The 17,892-nt window shown below is 43.3% G+C and overlaps 1 protein-coding gene across 9 annotated transcripts in view; it reads right to left on the reverse strand.

Moving 5' to 3' along the window:
* LOC140399108 (histone-lysine N-methyltransferase EHMT1-like) overlaps positions 1–17,892 on the reverse strand; it is a 206,042-nt gene that overhangs the window by 87,043 nt on the left and 101,107 nt on the right. For all 9 annotated transcript variants that reach the window (XM_072488278.1, XM_072488283.1, XM_072488276.1 and 6 more), the window contains 5 exons: positions 14,984–15,190; positions 12,828–12,914; positions 9,309–9,423; positions 3,750–3,857; positions 3,366–3,511 (listed from right to left, as the gene is read on the reverse strand). In XM_072488278.1, the coding sequence (XP_072344379.1) occupies positions 3,366–3,511; positions 3,750–3,857; positions 9,309–9,423; positions 12,828–12,914; positions 14,984–15,190 (663 nt within the window). The remainder of the gene's footprint in view (positions 1–3,365; positions 3,512–3,749; positions 3,858–9,308; positions 9,424–12,827; positions 12,915–14,983; positions 15,191–17,892) is intronic.

A 17,892-nucleotide genomic window follows, 5' to 3' on the forward strand; every position in this document is an offset into this window, starting at 1 on the left:
TCCGGTACTTGGGGATACAGGTGGCACGAGACTGGGGCAGTTGCAGATGTTAAATTTGACTAGGGTGGTGGAACAAATGAAGAGGGGGTTTCGGAGATGGGATGCACTCCCGCTGTCACTTGCGGGGAGGGTGCAGACTGTAAAGATCACAATCCTCCCTAGGTTTCTGTTCATCTTCCAGTGCCTCCCGATCTTTATCCTACGATTCTTCTTCAGAAGGACTGGCAAAATCATCATGAGTTTTGTCTGGGCCGGAAAATCCCCGCGGGTGAAGAAGGCGTTGCTTGAAAGGAGCCGCAGCAAGGGGGGACTGGCATTGCCGAGTCTGATCAACTACTACTGGGCGGCTAACAAAGCCATGATAAGGAAGTGGATGGTGGGTACGGGGTCTATCTGGGAGCGAGTGGAGACGGCTTCGTGCAGGGGCACCAATTTGGCAGCCCTGGTCACGGCTCCCCTACCGCTGTCGCCGGCCAGGTACTCCAACAGCCCGGTAGTGGGGGCGGCCCTGTGGATATGGGGCCAGTGGAGGAGGCATGTAGGGTGGGTGGGTGCGTCTGTCTGGGCTCCAATATGCAATAACCAGCGATTCGCCCCCGGGAACATGGATGGAGGGTTTCGAACATGGCGGCGGGCGGGGGTGGGCGATATGTTCCTGGAGGGGAGCTTTGAGAGTTTGAGGGGCTTGGAGGAGAAATTTGGGCTGGTAAGGGGAAATGACTTTAGGTACTTACAGGTGCAGGACTTTGTACGCAAGCAGGTCCCATCCTTCCCACGCCTCCCGCCAATAGGGATCCAGGACAGAATAGTCTCTAGAGGAGAAGGAGGAGAGGGTAGAGTCTCGGATATCTACAAGGTGCTCATGAAGGGGGAAAAGAGTCCCAGACAGAGGAACTGAAATTCAAATGGGAGGAGGGGTTTGGCAGGGAGATGGATGACGGGCTGTGGGCGGAAGCCCTGAGTAGGGTAAACTCAACCGCAACATGTGCCAGGCTCGGCCAATTCAATTTAAGGTCGTTCACCGGGCCCACATGACGGTAGCTTGGATGAGCAAATTCTTTGGGGTAGAGGACAAGTGTGCTAGATGCGCGGGAGGACCAGCGAACCATGTTGACATGTTTTGGGCATGTCCTAAGCTTAGGGGATACTGGGAGGGATTTGCAGGAGTCATGTCCCGGGTGCTGAAAACAAGGGTGGTGATGAGTCCAGGGGTGGCAATTTTCAGGGTTTCGGAAGACCCGGGAGTCCAAGGGGAGAAAGAGGCAGATGTTCTGGCCTTTGCTTCCCTAATAGCCCGGCGGCGAATACTGCTGGCATGGAGGGACTGAAAACCCCCAAAGACCGAACTATGGCTTTCGGACATGTCAAGTTTTCTGGGTATGGAAAAAATTAAGTTCGCCTTGAGGGGATCTGTACTGGGGTTCGCCCGAAGGTGGCAACCATTCATCGACTTCTTCGCGGGAGAGTAAACATCAGCGGGGGGAGGAGGGAGATTAGAGTAGAGTAGGAGGGATAAATAGTTGGGTAGTGTCTAGGGGAGAGGAGCGGACATGTGCAATATGGTTTGATTGAAGTATTGGTTTTATATTGATGTTCGCACATTTCTATTATCTGTAACTGTTTACAATGCCAAAAGATACCTCAATAAAATTGTTTGTATAAAAAAAATGTAAAAATTGTGTTCAAGTGGTGGTCTTGTAAGGGCATAGATGGATATATGTGCAGGCTGAACGAGGGTTTTTTATGTTGGAAATGCACTGTTTACAAAATTTCCCTCTTAAGTAAAAGCAAAAGCTTTTAAGTGGATAAAGACTAGGCTCCAGTACTCAATCCTTCACCACCTGGCTATTCAAGTTTTGACACAAGGTATTGGGTTTGTAAAACAGTGCACAAGTTAAATTAAGATTTTTAGGCGATGTGTTATATTATCCTAAAATATCTCCACATATATGAGATTCTCGACTTTGTAATGGATACTGTGCTTATTTTAAAGTCAGCGTATTGCAGTATCCCGCACGGGGAACACAATACAGGGTTGGTGATAGTCCCCCGTGTGGCTCGATGAGTATGCACTCCCCTGTTAATTGCGGAGCTGGGACTGTTATATACAAGGTGACCTGACTAGAACAGGCGTCCAGAAAGGACCAGTGAAACCTAACCAGGTCCTGTGTGTGTATATACATTTCTATTGTGAATAAACCAGTACTTAATTTTTACTCGACTGACTCTGTTGCCTTTACTAAACATATCTCAATCAAACCATTTAGGTGGGCAAGCTTTGGAGCAAACTGAAGATAAATTAATGGGGAGCTGATTGAAAAAGCACCCATGGTTGGCATGGTGGCACAGTGTTAGCACTGCTGGCTCATGGCACTGAGGACCTGGGTTCAATCCCAGCCCTGGGTCACTGTCCGTGTGGAGTTTGCACATTCTCCCCATGTTTGCGTGGGTCTCACCCCTGCAACCCAAAAGATGTGCAGGCTAGGTGGATTGGCTAAATTTCCCTTTATTATGAAAAAAAAAATTGGGTACTCTAAATTTATTTTTTTTTAAAGAAAGAAAAGCACCTAAATGTCTTCAGGTCTGTTGCATGTGTGGTGCACTTCAGTATTTACGCAGAGTACACATGCAGGGAACTTCTATTCCACAAGCCACAGCAAAAGCTCACCAAGAAATACCAAGGATGAGTCATCACAACAGAAGGATACATTGATATTAAAGATATGGCACTATATCTTGCACATGTACACTCTGGTACTAGTTATTGACACTTCATTTGATTGCAACGAAACCTCAAACATAACTCCAAAAACATGACGAAGTAATATTAAAGCTACTGGAAGCAGTATCTTTCAATTTGCTGCAAAAATAGAAAATGCTGGACAATCTCAGCAGATCTGACAGCATCTCTGGAGCTAATGTTGAGTCTGGATGATTCTTCGTCAAAGCTTTGACAGAGAGTCATCCAGCCTTGAAACGTTAGCTCCGTTCTCTCTCCACAGATGCTGTCAAACTTGCTGAGGTGGTCCAGCATTTCCGGTGTTTGTTTCAGATCTCAGCATCCACAGTAATTTTCTTTTATCCTTCAATTTGATAACTCTTCAAGAAATTAAAGTGCATTATCCTAAATGTAGTATTCATATTCTTTCAGAAAGGTATATTTTTAAAAAAATTATTTGAAACCGTTCCAGTCTATAATTTTCAGTACAATTTCAACTTTATCGGCCGAGGAGGAAAATTAGTTTGATAAATAATCAAAACGTAAAGTTAAATGTAATTCAGATGTTATGAAAATCATAACAATCCAACCAACATAAACTTGTCCATACCATTTCTTTCGCAAATTTGTGCTCAGTGGTTCTTACCTCTTGGTCTATATTCTCAGTGGCCATACACTTATTGTTACCCAGTTTAACAATCTCTCGGCTTTTTGGTGTTTCCATTCGACAGCTACAAAGAGGTAACTCCTGTAGCTTATCTAGTTCCATTGAGTCAGAGCTTTGGGAAATACCTGCGTACAATTACAATATGCAAACTGCTTATTTCAAACTCTTTTTTTAAGTATAAAAATAATCGTAAGAGTGGTTGAAAGCATTCACACAAGTCATGCAAAATTCAACTGAACTAAAATCTACATTTCTCAAATGTTCCTTCATGGCAATTTTTAAAAAACTGTGGCTGTATATTTGGAAACAAGTTGACAAAAAAAAAACAAAAAAAAAACTTTCAAACCTATATATCAACTTTACCTGTAGACTGTGAAGAGAATAGGCCACCTGCAGGGAGGTTCAGTGAGCTAAGGGGCATCTCGGTATACTCATTATTATCTGTCAGAGCTTGAGTCTCTATTTCGGCCCCTGTAAAAAGTTAGATTTACACTCAGATGTTTATACAAACACTTTAACCATCAAACAGCCAGGATTTGGAGGCATATTCTGCTCAAATTAAAGCCCCTAAACATTTTCTTACCTGTAGTGTTGTTTTCGCCAAGTGCAGTTCAGTAGGTCACGGAATTCTTAACTTCGTAATGAGGGCTTGAATTCAAGATTAATGACTAATATTTGCTCGTTGGTTTCTTGAATTTAAATTCTACTGAATATTCTATTGGTGATGTTATGTTAGAGGAATGCAGCTGACACACGGTTCACCCATCAATGACAAACATTTAATTATGAATATAATCTATATATAGTGCAGTTAGTACATTCTGTGATTGTTCTATCTTTGATAAAACAGGCAGGTTTCTCAAGTGTAGCCTTCAGTGACAGGTGGGTACAATGGATAGCCCAAACACCAAGAAAGGCAGCAATTCTGTAGAACCTGATGCCTGTCTCTTTGATGTTATGGGGACATGCGACCAGGCAGGAAGAAGGGCATAAGCACCCACACCACACCACCTCCCCGCGCAGCCACCCCCCCCCCCCCCCCCACAAGAATTTTCCAACCATTATTTAATTCTGTGGACGTAAAGGGTGGTGGTATTTTGAGCCAGCATCAGCAGTCAGCGAGAACTGCAACACGGGTGGAAATTACGATGAGAATCACAGTTCCTGATTTTTTCAGGTCCCTCGCAAGTAGGATTCTGCCACAAAAGTCTGTGAACTTGGTGGAGCAGTGGTTAGCACTGCCGCCCCACAGTGCCAGGGACTCGGTTTCAATTCCGACTTTGATTGGCTGCTTGGAATGTGCACGTTCTCCCAGTGACTGCATGGGTTTGCTTTGGGTGCTCTGCTTTCCTACCACAGTTCAAAGATACGCAGGGTAGGTGGATTGGCCGTGCAAATTTGCCCCTTAGTGTCCACAGATGTGCAGGTTACATTAAGGGGATCAGGTGGTGGAGTGGGCCTCGGTGGAATGCTCTTTTCGGAGGGTCAGTGCAGACTTGATGGGCTGAATGAATGGCCTCCTTCTGTACTGTAGGGATTCTGTGATTCTATAAAGTACATAATAAGAACATGAGCAAGCCCTGCCGGCAAGGTTCAGTATCGGCATTTCGGGGTTGGGGTCGCTCGCAGACCTCAGCAACCCTGCATGGCTGGAAGACCATTTAGGTTTATGGGGGTCTGGCAGGTGGTATGTAGGCAGCGTTTCCAGCGTCCTTTTTGCTGGACCTGTGGTGACATCACCACTGAGGGACTGTCCTTCCAGAGTGGCAGCTGGAAAGTGGGCGCAGGCGAACCCATAGGATCATTACTGAGGGCGACTGTGAGGTTCTTGGGTGTGGGTGGGATCCATTTGTAGGCTGCATGGGCAGAGTGGGGAACTCTGACAAGGGCTTTATTCCATCCTCATGAGGCCTGAAGACTTTTGCACAGTACGAAGGGCAACTACGGTGAGAATGAACCCCAACACTCTTGAAGCACTGTGAAACCAGAGGGCATGGGATGTTTGGAAGTTCAAGGCCACTGGTTATGGAGGCCAGGATATCAGGAATTAGTTAATTAGTTGGCTGGCTGTTTAAGTTGGAAGGCTCGTTTAATCTGCAGCCCTCGAGAATATTTTGTTTATTAAACGGCCAGCAGTCACAAAGATTTGAAAGTCAACGTGGTAAAATTCCACATATCACACTATCCATTAATGGGTACCAATACAAAGCTATATAATCTAATTTTCCATCCCAAAAATGGTATCACCCTCGCAGGTTCCTCAATAGAAATGGAGGAAAGCCTGGGATGATCCGTCCATCAATGTGTTACTTGAGTGTGCCCTCGAAGGATGAAGTTGACATGCTAATTGCAGTGGTTCACACACATCAGGTGTGCCTCACTTGCCATAAGGGGAAGCCAGTTGCCTAACCAACCAGGTCCCTGGCCCTTCCTTGGTGATGTGGAGATGCCGGCGTTGGACTGGGGTGAGCACAGTAATAAGTCTGACAACACCATGTTAAAGTCCAACAGGTTTGTTTGGAAGGAGCAGTGCTCCGAAAGCCAGTGATTTGAAACAAACCTGTTGGACTTTAACGTGTTGTCAGACTTCTTACTGACTTCCTTGATGAGTCAATTGTGCCACTGATTGGCTCCTAATTGTGAACCATGAATTGGATTGAATTTTAATTTGAGCAAGCAATGAGATGGATTCAGGACTTTCCCTTGTGCACTCTGCGTATTGGCTTTGTAACTAAAAACAGTTGAGGCCTTAGAGAGAAGAGGGGGAGAGAGAGAGAGAGGGGGAGAGAAAGGAGAGAGGGGGGAGAGAGAAAGAAGCAAGGGAGAAAGAAGGAAGGGAGGGGCTGCTGGAGCAGCCCCTCCTCTGGGAGGTGCTGAGAGCTTGAGGCCTAAGACTCCAAGAGACCAATGGGGAATACTGAAGCCACAGCTTGAAGGGAGCACAGTTTGAGAAAAAAAACACGTGCCTTCAGTTTGGGCTTGAACCAGGCTCCTGGCGGAAGATTCATCCTTACTCCTTTCTCCCCCCTCCCCAAATGGAAGAACTGAACCAGTCAACCAACCTCCCTCCACCTGACTTGGGGCACGCACCCATCCTATGCCACTTCCTCATCTGCCATCCTGTGCTTCACTCTCGTCTCTTTTTTTTGCTCTTTCAATAACCATAACACCTAGGGGAGAAATATTTTAACTCCTTGCTCTTCCCACCAACAAACAGAAAAAAACATTTAATGGCGGCACCATCTTCGCCACTGGCAATACCTCCAGGGCTACCTATGCAGCAGTGGCAGCTTCTCAGGTCAATGCTACTCCTGCAGCCCTGTCAATGATACTCATGCAGGCCTGTCATCCTTCAATTGTGACAAAAAAAGTAAGGGTGAAATGCAACTCACACCCTAATATGCCAGTAGAGGAATGCATATACAGGCAATGTCATCCACCCCATCTACAAGAGTCACCTGGCCTCCAATTCTGGCGGGGTGGCTCCTGAAGTGTGTGGGGGGCGGGGGCTGCTATCTCACTGCCCCCTCCCCATTTTCAGTGCAGATCTTGTGTGTGGCCGGTCCTTGAGGGCAGTGTGGTGCTTCGCTTTGTGAATGTCTATGCTCCCCTGGGTGGCCAGCAGCAAACTACTTTCTTTAAACAAGTGTCCAATCTTCTAAGCTCCATCGATGCGGGAGACCGCATCGACCTTGGGGAAGATTTTAACTGCACCCTCTGTACCCAGCGCTGCATGTCAGTGGTGGTACAATTGAGGGACCTGATCAGGTCATTCAACTTGGTAGACATCTGGCGACATCTCCATCTGACTCCAGCGTGTTCCCTTTTGTGAGACCAGGAGTCGGAGCATCCGGAATAGACTGCCTTTACATTTCAAAGGCACAGCTGCTTGGCATTCAGTCAGTTTCCATGCAGCAGGTGCCTTGCTCGGACCACTGCCCGGTGTGGGCGGAACGTGCCCCATCTTGTGTTCGGGAGGGGTCCGTGTATTGGTACTTTAATAACTGGCTGTTGGAGGACCAGCAGTTCCCGGACTAGTTTTGTCATTTCTGGGCTGGCTGGTAAAGGAAGCAAGGAGAGTTCCCCTCCTTAATAATAATAATCTTCACTAGTGTCACAAGTAGGCTTACATTAACACTGCAATGAAGTTGCTGTGAAAATCCCTGACTGCGCCTCTTTGGTACACTGAGGGAGAATTCAGAATATCCAATTCAACTAACAAGCACGTCTTCCGGGACTTGTGGGAGGAAACCGGAGCACCCAGAGGAAACCCAAGCAGACACGGGGAGAACATGCAGATTTCGCACAGTGACTCAACCTGGGTCCCTGGCACTGTAATGCAGCAGTGTTAACCACTGTGCCACCGTGCCGTCCATGAGGCTATGGTGGGACATGGGCAAGACTCACATCCGTGTCTTCAGCCAGCAGTATGCAAGGGGGTTGGCAAAGAGGCGGAAATCCAAGGTCTAGGAGTTGGTGAAGCAGGTCTTGAACCACATCTCAGTCAGCCCAAGAACCGGACGGGCTGACCGTGGAGTTCTTCAGGGTATTCTGGGACGTCCTGGGGACCGATTATGTGGGGGTCCTGGAGGAGTGTATCGTGATTGGGGAGATGCTCCTTTCGTGGCACAGGCTATTATTGCCCTGCTGTCCAAGAGGGATCATCTGCTGTCGTCAGAGAGCTACTGCTCAGGAATCTGCACCTCCACCATTTCAGGTGGCTGGCAGAGTGACAGTCTCTGGCTGCGGGGTGCGACCAGGATCGGGGCCATATGGGTGGCGGGGGAGTGGACTAGATGACACCCTGAGTTGGTGCATCGGTGAGTGGCTCGTGACCAATTCCATCCGCGACCTCAAGATGGCCGAGCTCTGAGCACATGGAACGCGTAGTCTCGAGACGCCGCAGATTATGGTGAATTCCTGTCAGAGCGCACCCCTGCTCGGATGAAATTTCATATTGGCCCCAAGCCCCCTTGGGAACCGGATCCCCATAGGTTCGAGCTGCCTCACAGAAATGCCCTCCTTGTCCTTTTGCACTGTACAGAGGGGTTTGCTGTATGGACAATTGCTGCACGCCCTTCACTTCCTTGCTCTCGCCTGTCGCCCAGACATGCCTTTGCATGCTTTGTTGCCGTCTGGCAGCAGAGGTCTCCAGTTCAGTTCCCTCTATGCAGAAATCCACCCCCTTAACATTGGGGACTTGGGGTGGAGGGTGTTGCACGCAGCAGTCCCATACAACCATAGATTGCATTGTTTTGCCAACTCCCATGATGCCTGCCCTGGCCTTGTGGAGCCAGTGAGCAGTGCTTGTACAGCTTTTTTTAGACTGCACACCCTTTCCAGTTATTTAAAAAACCTTTTGTTGCATTTTTGTTTGCACTTCAGCCCCACGGTCCTGATCTACGGGCACCCATTATGGAGAGGGGCGGGAAGGGGCCTGGCTAAACTTCCCATCACATATTAATGAAATCCATCTCAAGCTCATTGTGAATGTGAACTGTTATTAAATTGTCAAAATGCATATAAGGACTTAATTATCCTTTACTCCCACCATAATAATGCAACCATTGGCAAAATGTTTGTCAAGACCAGAAAAACTTGTAAATTCAAGGTACTGAATAGATACAGGATATACAGCACTGGATTATCGACATTTTAACATTCAATCTCACAACGCTTGTGTTTACTTTCAATGGGGTATATCAGAATTCCAATATCCAATGGAGAATTACAACAGAATTCTAATTTCCTATGGTATAGGATTGTCATTTGAAATAACAAAAATTCAGATGGTAATTTTCACTTTAACCCAACATCATCCTACATCACAGCACGAGGTAAAGTGTCAACTTCCTTTGAATCAAAAATAGCATGCACCAGTTACTGCCCTAATTTTGGCATCCATATATTTATTTCTGTTACCTCTATCAAAACTTTTGGGCCGGTTTTTCCGTCTTCGTTTCCTGGTTGGTTTTACCCATGGGCTGTCATTCTTCCCTTTTTTCTTCCATTTCCTTTTCAAACTAGACTCTGAACTCTGAGTAGTCAATAAACAGGTGTATAACATTTTTTGATGCAGCAAATAAGGAAGTTATTCTAATGCCAGACTTTTCATTTTGAACAATAAGCTGAATTAAAGGATAGCCCAGATGACCATAGGCTGCTTTCCCCTTTTGAGAGGGGAGAGCTGACTGGTGGTTATTTAACCTGAGGATCACCACACCTCAGGCAAGGGGCAAGGTTGAGAAGGCGGGCATTCATGAATAAGCTGAAATAGCTTCAGTCATAACAACAAAAATAGAATTACATTGTAAACAATCACACATCATTTTGTTACTTTTTAAAATATTAACAGTGAATTACAAGACAAAGGAGAGAGAAACTAAAATATTGTAAATGCATCAAATTTAGTAAATTTGTAAACAAAGTTCCCAATAAAACATTTTCACCATAAAGATAATACAAGGTATGCACAACGTTTAGGGATATATACAGCAATATATATTCTTACAACAGCTTAATCACTACATTAGTTACAGAAAGGTAGTAATAATCTTTATCGTCACAAGTAGGCTTACATTAACAATGCGATCAAGTTACTGTGAAAAGCCCCGAGTCGCCACATTCTGGCGCCTGTTCGGGTACACAGAGGGAGAATTCAGAATGTCGAAATTACCTAACAGCACGTCTTTCGGGACTTGTGGGAGGAAACTGGAGCACCTGGAGGAAACCCACACAGACACAGGGAGAACGTGCAGACTCCGCGCAGATAGTGACCCAAGCCGGGAATCGAACCTGGGGCCACGGCGCTGTGAAGCAAAGTGCTAATCACTGTGCTAGATTCTGGTGAATGGACAATTTGGAACAACATACAAGTAGCTACAAATGACATGTCTGAATTAGATATTCTCACAAGGTTAAGAAGTACCACTGGGGTCCATATAAACAGACCTCATAACCCTTGTGACCCCCCCCCCCTTGTCCAACAACCAGTCATACAGCAACATTACCTGGGAATCAAGACAATGAAATCCCTTGTAAATAATCAAGCCACCAAACGTGTTTCTCTAATCTTAGGAAAGGCAGATGAACACTTTAGTTAAACAAGGCCAATTATACGTTAACAGGCTGATTTGCTTTACAAACAGTAAGGGAACATTAAGATGACATTAAATTCCCTTTAATTTCAAAGTCAGTGCGCTCCATGTAATAATAGACATCATAACCTCCCTGCTAGAGGCCAAGTGCACTTTCTGGAGTAGTCATGCAGACTTGAAACATAAACTCTGCTTCTCTCGTTATGTTGCCAGGCCTGCTGAGTTTATTCAGCATTTTCGCTTATTTTATATGATATAATGTATTTGAAATTTCTCAAACTGGTTAGCCCTAGGTTTGAAGAAAACCCCTTCACTATCTGGGCCTGGTGTCCTTGCCAAATCAAACAAAGCTGTCCCAGACCACGCCCTTCTTTTTGTTTCTCATTTCTTAAGGGAATAAGGATCTAATAGTTTGACGTTTGACACACCACTCTATTTTCAGGGGGTGATCAATCAAATTGGCCATCACACTCCAAGGCAAAGGCTCCCTGGCCGCCAATCACTTTTGGGCTCCGATAAATTCCAACATAATAGATGTGTTTTTACTGAAATGCCGATACAAACTTCAACTGTCTCAAGTCAAAATTGTACATTCAGGATTGTAGAAATGGACAATAAATGCAGCATTACCAATATCACCTGCATCCATAGAACAATTATAGTAAGCAATATTTCTTCAAATGCTTTGACTGGGTGTAATGAGCTCTGCCGGTGCATAGTTGTTCAATGGATTTAACATCTTATGATCTAAATTTAACTATATAGACATGAGTGACTTGAGAAAATCATCAACATCTAATATAACACCCCCCCCCCCACAAACCAAAGACCCAAACTCACCCATGTTTTAAAGTTAAGTTCAGCCCAGTATGTCTGGCCATATGTTTAAAGTATAAGAGCCCTTCCTATTGATTCCCTTTTCTTTGATTTTGTCTCTATTGTTTTTGGTCCATGGATCGTTAAATGAGACAAAGTCGAGCAGAGGAAGTAAGGAAGTGTCAAAATTGTACAGTGTGTTATAAATGTATTTTAGGCAGAAGAACCCAGACATTATGGCACCCAGAGATTGGAGTGGTTTGTTACAATCGATTGGTTGATAGCCAATGGATTGGCCAGAGACAGTATTCTGTTCAGCAACCAACAATTGGTTCCTGTCAGGTGGGGGTTTTCGGAGAGAAGCCACTGAACTCTCAAGGTGGAAGCAGCTGCCTATTGCCTGAAGGCAGAAGCTGCTAGACCCTGAATGAAGTCGGCTCTTTCGAATGTTGGTTGCCTGCTATTTCCGTGAGCTTACAGTGAAATCCATTACAAACTGAAAGAAAAGATAATATCCACCTGAAAGCCAAGACCGAAGAAAGAAATTAACTGTAAGACCTCCATCTGAAACAAAGACTCTTATCCTTTTGCTTTCATTATTATTTTACACCCCTCTTTCCCCTCGGTGTTTGTTTGTCTGTATGTAGAGGGTGGGGCAATTTAAAGAGGGGGGAATGAGATTTGATAGTAGTTAGCCAGTTATATTTGTTATAATAAAAAGATAATTGTGTTTAAATTTACAAACCTGGTGACTGTAGTTATTGGGCTGCCGAAGACCTTGGGCATTTTAAAATAAAAGTTACTTTTAACTGTGTTGCATCTCCGGGTCAAGTGGGGCTAGAATCGACTGTGCATTGGCCAAGTGTGTTGCAAAAAAGGAGGATGTAAGCTGCTCACTGCTAATATCTATCTGTGTTAGATTGAGAATTAATTTGATGCGGAGACATATATTTTTTGCTTTATATAAATTTAGTTTTGTTTGCACCAGTTTTCTATTGAATATTATCTCTCAATTTGTCTTGTTCAAATTGAATAGTTCATCTGAAGCCAATAGAGATAGAAAGGTAAAGAAGTAAATTCATGGACAACTCAGAACAAAAACCCAAAAAAGTTATCATCCAGGGTATGTTTAACTACTCTAAACCATCATTGCTTCTGTTAATTTGTTTATTTGCTATTTAATAAATCTGCTTAGAAGCTGTAAGCCTGAGCCACTGTCTACAAAAAGTGCTTACTCCATTGTTGTCTGATGCAAATGGAAATAACAAGCCACTGTCTACAAAATGTGCTTACTCCATTGCTGTTTGATGTAAATGGAAATAACATGCCAATGATATGAACCAGGAAATCAAAGAACAATAACTAGTTTTTATGTTAGATTTCTGGTTTTGTAGCAAATGACTGAGCAGATAAAGGCTCACTACTATAAAAGCTATAGGAAATAAAAGCTCACTTCTTAAAGTGGTTTCTGAGGCAGAGTCAAAAGAAAACATTTAGAGCAACTGCAACTCCAGAACAAATGACTCACCACATCTGATTCAAAGTCATCATCATCTTCCTCCAAGTCAGAATCTTGATCCTCCTCAGGATCATATTCTTCCGGTTGAAAGTTAGCCTGTGTAAGGAAGAAAATTCTACAGTAAACTGTAATATTTGATAATCTACTGATGTCATTTAGCACAACAGTATGTGTAAAAAAAATCATAGATAAGCTACCAAATAAAATGTACACCTTTTTTCAAAGGAACAAAAACTGCCATAATATGCGCAATTAAAAAGTGAAAAATCAAATGCCATTTATCCATCTAAACTTGACTCAGTATATTTTAGCATGAAACAGAACATTCAAGTCTGATGCAAACCGGCAAAAGGATTTTGAGACATGGACAATCATATGGATTTTACCAGAAGGTAATAAAAGTTATCTCTTACTAAATATGCTGCATTTATAAACAGACGGGTTTTTTTGTAAATAGCACTTCCTACTCAGGAGTGGCAAGAAGTGACTGGCTCACAGGTATTGAGCAGACCAAATCCAAGGAAGAGCATTTTAATTCAACTCGCATACCCACTTTCACCCTCTCAGTAGAGAATCAATTCGTTATAACGGAGATCAGGAAATCACTGTGGCAAACAACGGCTGAGAAGTAAACTACTTCTCAGATTGCAGACATGATCATTTGTCATTTTGAAATCTGTACGATCTGGATGCAAATTTAAAGTTCAGAGTTCTTTTACCAATGGTCCTTAGAGAAAGTAGTTGAAAGATCTAATTGAACCATCGCAGCAAAATCTAGAGAATCCAAAAATTAATTCAAACAGAATAATACAAGAACCGGAAATGAATCCATTTGACAAATAAATTGTCCTGGGTAGAAATAAAAATATCAGGATACTTTGGATCAGTCCATCATAAAATCATAAAATGACCATGGAAAAGATAGCATCAGCCTGCCTGATTTCCTCTGCAACGCCTCTCATGATGACAGGCCCACCATGTTGTTGTAGTGTTGTAGCTAGCTAGAAGTGTGAATGCAGTACTCCAAACATAATTATTCATATTTTTTTCATTCTCATTACTGTTTCTTTTAGTTATTGAATCATTGAAAAAGCCAAGAGCCCATAAGCTGCCTTCAACAGCTCCAAGGTTCCAGGTTCGATCCGGCTTGGGTCACTGTGTGTGTGGAGTCTGCACGTTCTCCCGGGTTTCATCCGGGTGCTCCGGTTTCCTCCCACAATTCCCGAAAGACGTGCTGTTAGGTCATTTGGACATTCTGAATTCTCCCTGTGTAACCAAACAGGTGCCGGTCTGTGACGACTAGGGGCTTTTCACAGTGACTTCATTGCAGTGTTAATGTATGCCTACTTGTGACAGTAAAGATTATTAAATAAAGCAACTGCATGTAACTGCAACTGTAATGTGTGTGCATGAGAGTGTGTGGAAACATACTAGAGCAACAACACTAAATACAGGTTGCGCATCCCTTATCAGAAATGCTTGGGCCGAGGGTGTATCAGATTTTGGAACATAGTGTACTAATGTGCATGTGCAGCATGTTTAGACCTGCACATGTGCGGCGTGTTGGGACCTGCGCATTGTCCAGGAACCTTTGCTGGGCTTTGTGGGATTTCCCATTCATGACATCACGTCAATGGTCAACAAAAAGTGCAGATTTCATTTTTTTTTGTTTTTCGGAATTTTGCATTAGGGATGTTGAACCTGTATTGACACAAAAGCAGAGAAATTACGGTGAACGTATATAAAGCTCTGGTTTTCCCACAACTAGAGTAATGTGTCCAGTTCTGGTCACAACACTGGAAGAATGTGAAGATCATTAAGAAGGTGCAGAGGAGAACAGCTCAGGGGATGTGAAATTTCAGCTGCAAAGTTAGTTTGGAGAAGTTGGCATTTGTCTCCTTGGAGCAGAGGAGATTGAGGTGAGATCTAATAGTGGTGCACAGTAGATTATGATAGGCTTAGATAAGATACAAAAAGAAAAACTGTTCCCATTAGCTGATGGCACTAGGATTAGGGGACACAGATTTAAAGTTTCAGGCAAGAGGCGTGAGGAAGAACTTTATTTTATGCAGTGAGTGGTAATACCCTGGAGATTACAGTTCTCCCATGTTCTAATATACCTATCAATATGGAAATTAACTGGCAAAGCATCACCAAATACATACTTTCTTAGAAATTTCCATTTTGCGAATGCTGTCAGTGCCTCCAAAGTCCATGGATAACTCTGAATCTGGATGGTCTGTAACACTGTATTTTTCTTCGTCTTCTTCCTCCTCATCATCTTCATCTTCCTCGGACTCAAAATCTTGAGATATGTCTGCATTCTCTCCATTGATGTTCTGAGTGACACCATTAGATGACTCTTTCTGTTCCTACGATACAGAGGAAAGAGGTATAAAAAAGACCAGGACAACATTTCAAATGCATAATGCCGTCACAAATGTTGCACATGCCTGGAATCTTTTGTCTTTTGAAACCCAAGCTTGGCATCACCTAATTATGTTCTAATCTATCATGTATTCCCACCTATTCATGTCTTCTGTTACAGACCTTGGCCCTTCCCTCATCTTCACTCATCTTCACTCAATATTTCTTTTATAAAATGTCACGGATTCAATGGATAGCTTTGCAGTATTTTCATGCTCTAGATTTGAAAACCATCTTTCCACAGTGCTTCTAATTAATACTCCCAACCATGATCAGAGTTAATTTTTTGCCACATATATCAAAAGAATATCTGCTTCACGTTGCTCAAGTGATTTCAAGCCACTGGGTTGTCATTTGGATAAGTTACTCATGCCTTAGGTTGCTTTTCATTGAATAGAAATCAGCTTTTCATTTTTCATGATGTCTCAAAAAAAGTCATCCACACCAGCATCATTATCCTCTTTCCTATGCAACCTGCCAACTCAACACAGCGCCCTCTGGTGTATCATGCCCAGTACACTGCCAAAAATAGGTTGAAATCTGCTTAATCAGCAAATTTATACTCGGGTTAACTGTAATTAAACCAATGGTGCCATGTTTATGATCAAAGTAAATAAATTAGATCAAGGCTTTTTTGTTAATTATTTCCAACTGGGCCAATCCATCTGATTACTGAAAAAGAATACATGTTCTCATTTTCATCACATCATTCTACTGATTTAGGAGAAATCATCACAGTTCATGTATTTGGAGGACATGAAGAGGTGCCGATTTCCAATTTTAAAAAATATCTGTGGAAGTTGGCCATTTGTCATCTGGGATGAGACCACAGGCATTGGGAGGGTTGAGAAAGGATGGTGTTGTTATCTTGAGGATTGTGCATCTAGTTTTATCATGTGACATTCGGGAAAGGAACCCATAGAATCTCTACTGTGCAGGAGGAGGTCATTTGGCCCATTGCATATGCACCAACCCTCCAAAAGAGCACCCTACCCAGGCCCACTTCCAGTAACACCAACTACTTAGGGCAGCATGGTAGCATAGTGGTTAGCACAGTTGCTTCACAGCCTGGGTCCCAGGTTCTAGTCCCAGCTTGGGTAACTGTTTGTGCAGTGTCTGCATGTTCTCCCCGTGTCTGCGTGCTTTTCCTCCGGTGCTCCGGTTTCCTCTCACAATCCAAAGATGTGCAGGTTAGGTGGATTGGCCATGCTAAATTGCCCTTAGTGTCCAAAAAGGTTAGGTGGGGTTACTGGGTTACAGGGATAGGGCGGAGGCTTAAGTATGGTGCTCTTTCCCAGGGCTGGTGCAGACTCGATGGGCCGAATAGCCTCCTTCTGCACTGTAAATTCTATGATTCTACAATAACTAACCTGCACATCCTTGGACAATAAAGGGCAATTTAGCATGACCAATGCACCTAACCAGCAATTCTTTGGACCGTGGGAGGAAACCGTAGCACCCGGAAGAAACACAAGCAGACACAGCAAAACATGCAAACTTCACATGGTCACCCAAGGACCCTGGTGCTGTGAGGCAGTGCTAACCACTGTGACACCATGCCGCCCACAAGGTAAGTATTGGTTATGTAGGAGAGCTTATATTTTATTTTTGCAAGAATAAGGAATTCTAAATACAACCAGTTAGCTCAGTTGGTTACAGGGTATGAGTAATAACGCCACTGGCATGGGTTCAGTCCCCATACTGGCTGAGGTAGTTTTCGAGACCTGCCTCTTCTACTTGCCCCATTGTGATATCATGTCATCGTAAAATGAATACTGGAGATAGAGGTGTGCAGAAAGCCTTCTGCACTGTAAATTTGATGAATCTATGATTAGTAACTCCAGATAACTGGCTGAGAAGAAATTCTAACGCTAAATTTAAAAGCTACACTCGTGAACTAAAGTAGGTGAGGTTTACATTTTCACTCCATTTTACTTGTATCTCCAAGAGAAGTGAATATACTGAGTGACTTTAATTCCTATGGTATTACATTTTTCATTAATTTTTAATGGTCATTTCCAACTTATGTTCAAGTTCATTTCCCTCTGAAGACTGACGTTTCTGAAATTGATGTTTTGAATGAAATAGAGGCATTTGTCTCAAAAGTAAATTAAGCAAGAAAATGTCACGACCATAACATTTTGGATCAATATGACTGGGTGATAATTATTTTGCTCACAATTTGCAGTTGCTAGTTTTGTAAGTAATGTGGTTTTTCCAACCCACGTTCATTCTGTTAGCAAGCTCCCAAATTTAAGAAAGATCTTCCATTTTCATTCAAAGCAACTTCTCAAATTTAAGATAACCTATCCTACCTTGGTTTTGACAAAAAAGAATTGGTGTGTTTTGGGTCAGGTTGTCACATAATAATTTTCAATCTTGTAGCTAACTAAGGGCACAGCATGTAGTTCAGGTATAATATAAACTCCTCTTGGGTTTAGAAGGGGCAGAAATTCCGTAGTAGAGCTGCTCCCCACACAAATACTGACTTGACAAAAGTTAATATATTCACCATTCAGAAAGTATACTGAAATTTATCTAAAATGACGAATAATGTAAAATCAAAACAATGGAACTAAAGGATTTTGTGAGTAAGATAAACTTATGCTCAAACACTGTAATACATTTCCCAAAGTAGAGATGGGGG

Source organism: Scyliorhinus torazame, chromosome 22 (assembly GCF_047496885.1).
Source record: "Scyliorhinus torazame isolate Kashiwa2021f chromosome 22, sScyTor2.1, whole genome shotgun sequence".
Lineage (NCBI taxonomy): Eukaryota > Metazoa > Chordata > Chondrichthyes > Carcharhiniformes > Scyliorhinidae > Scyliorhinus > Scyliorhinus torazame.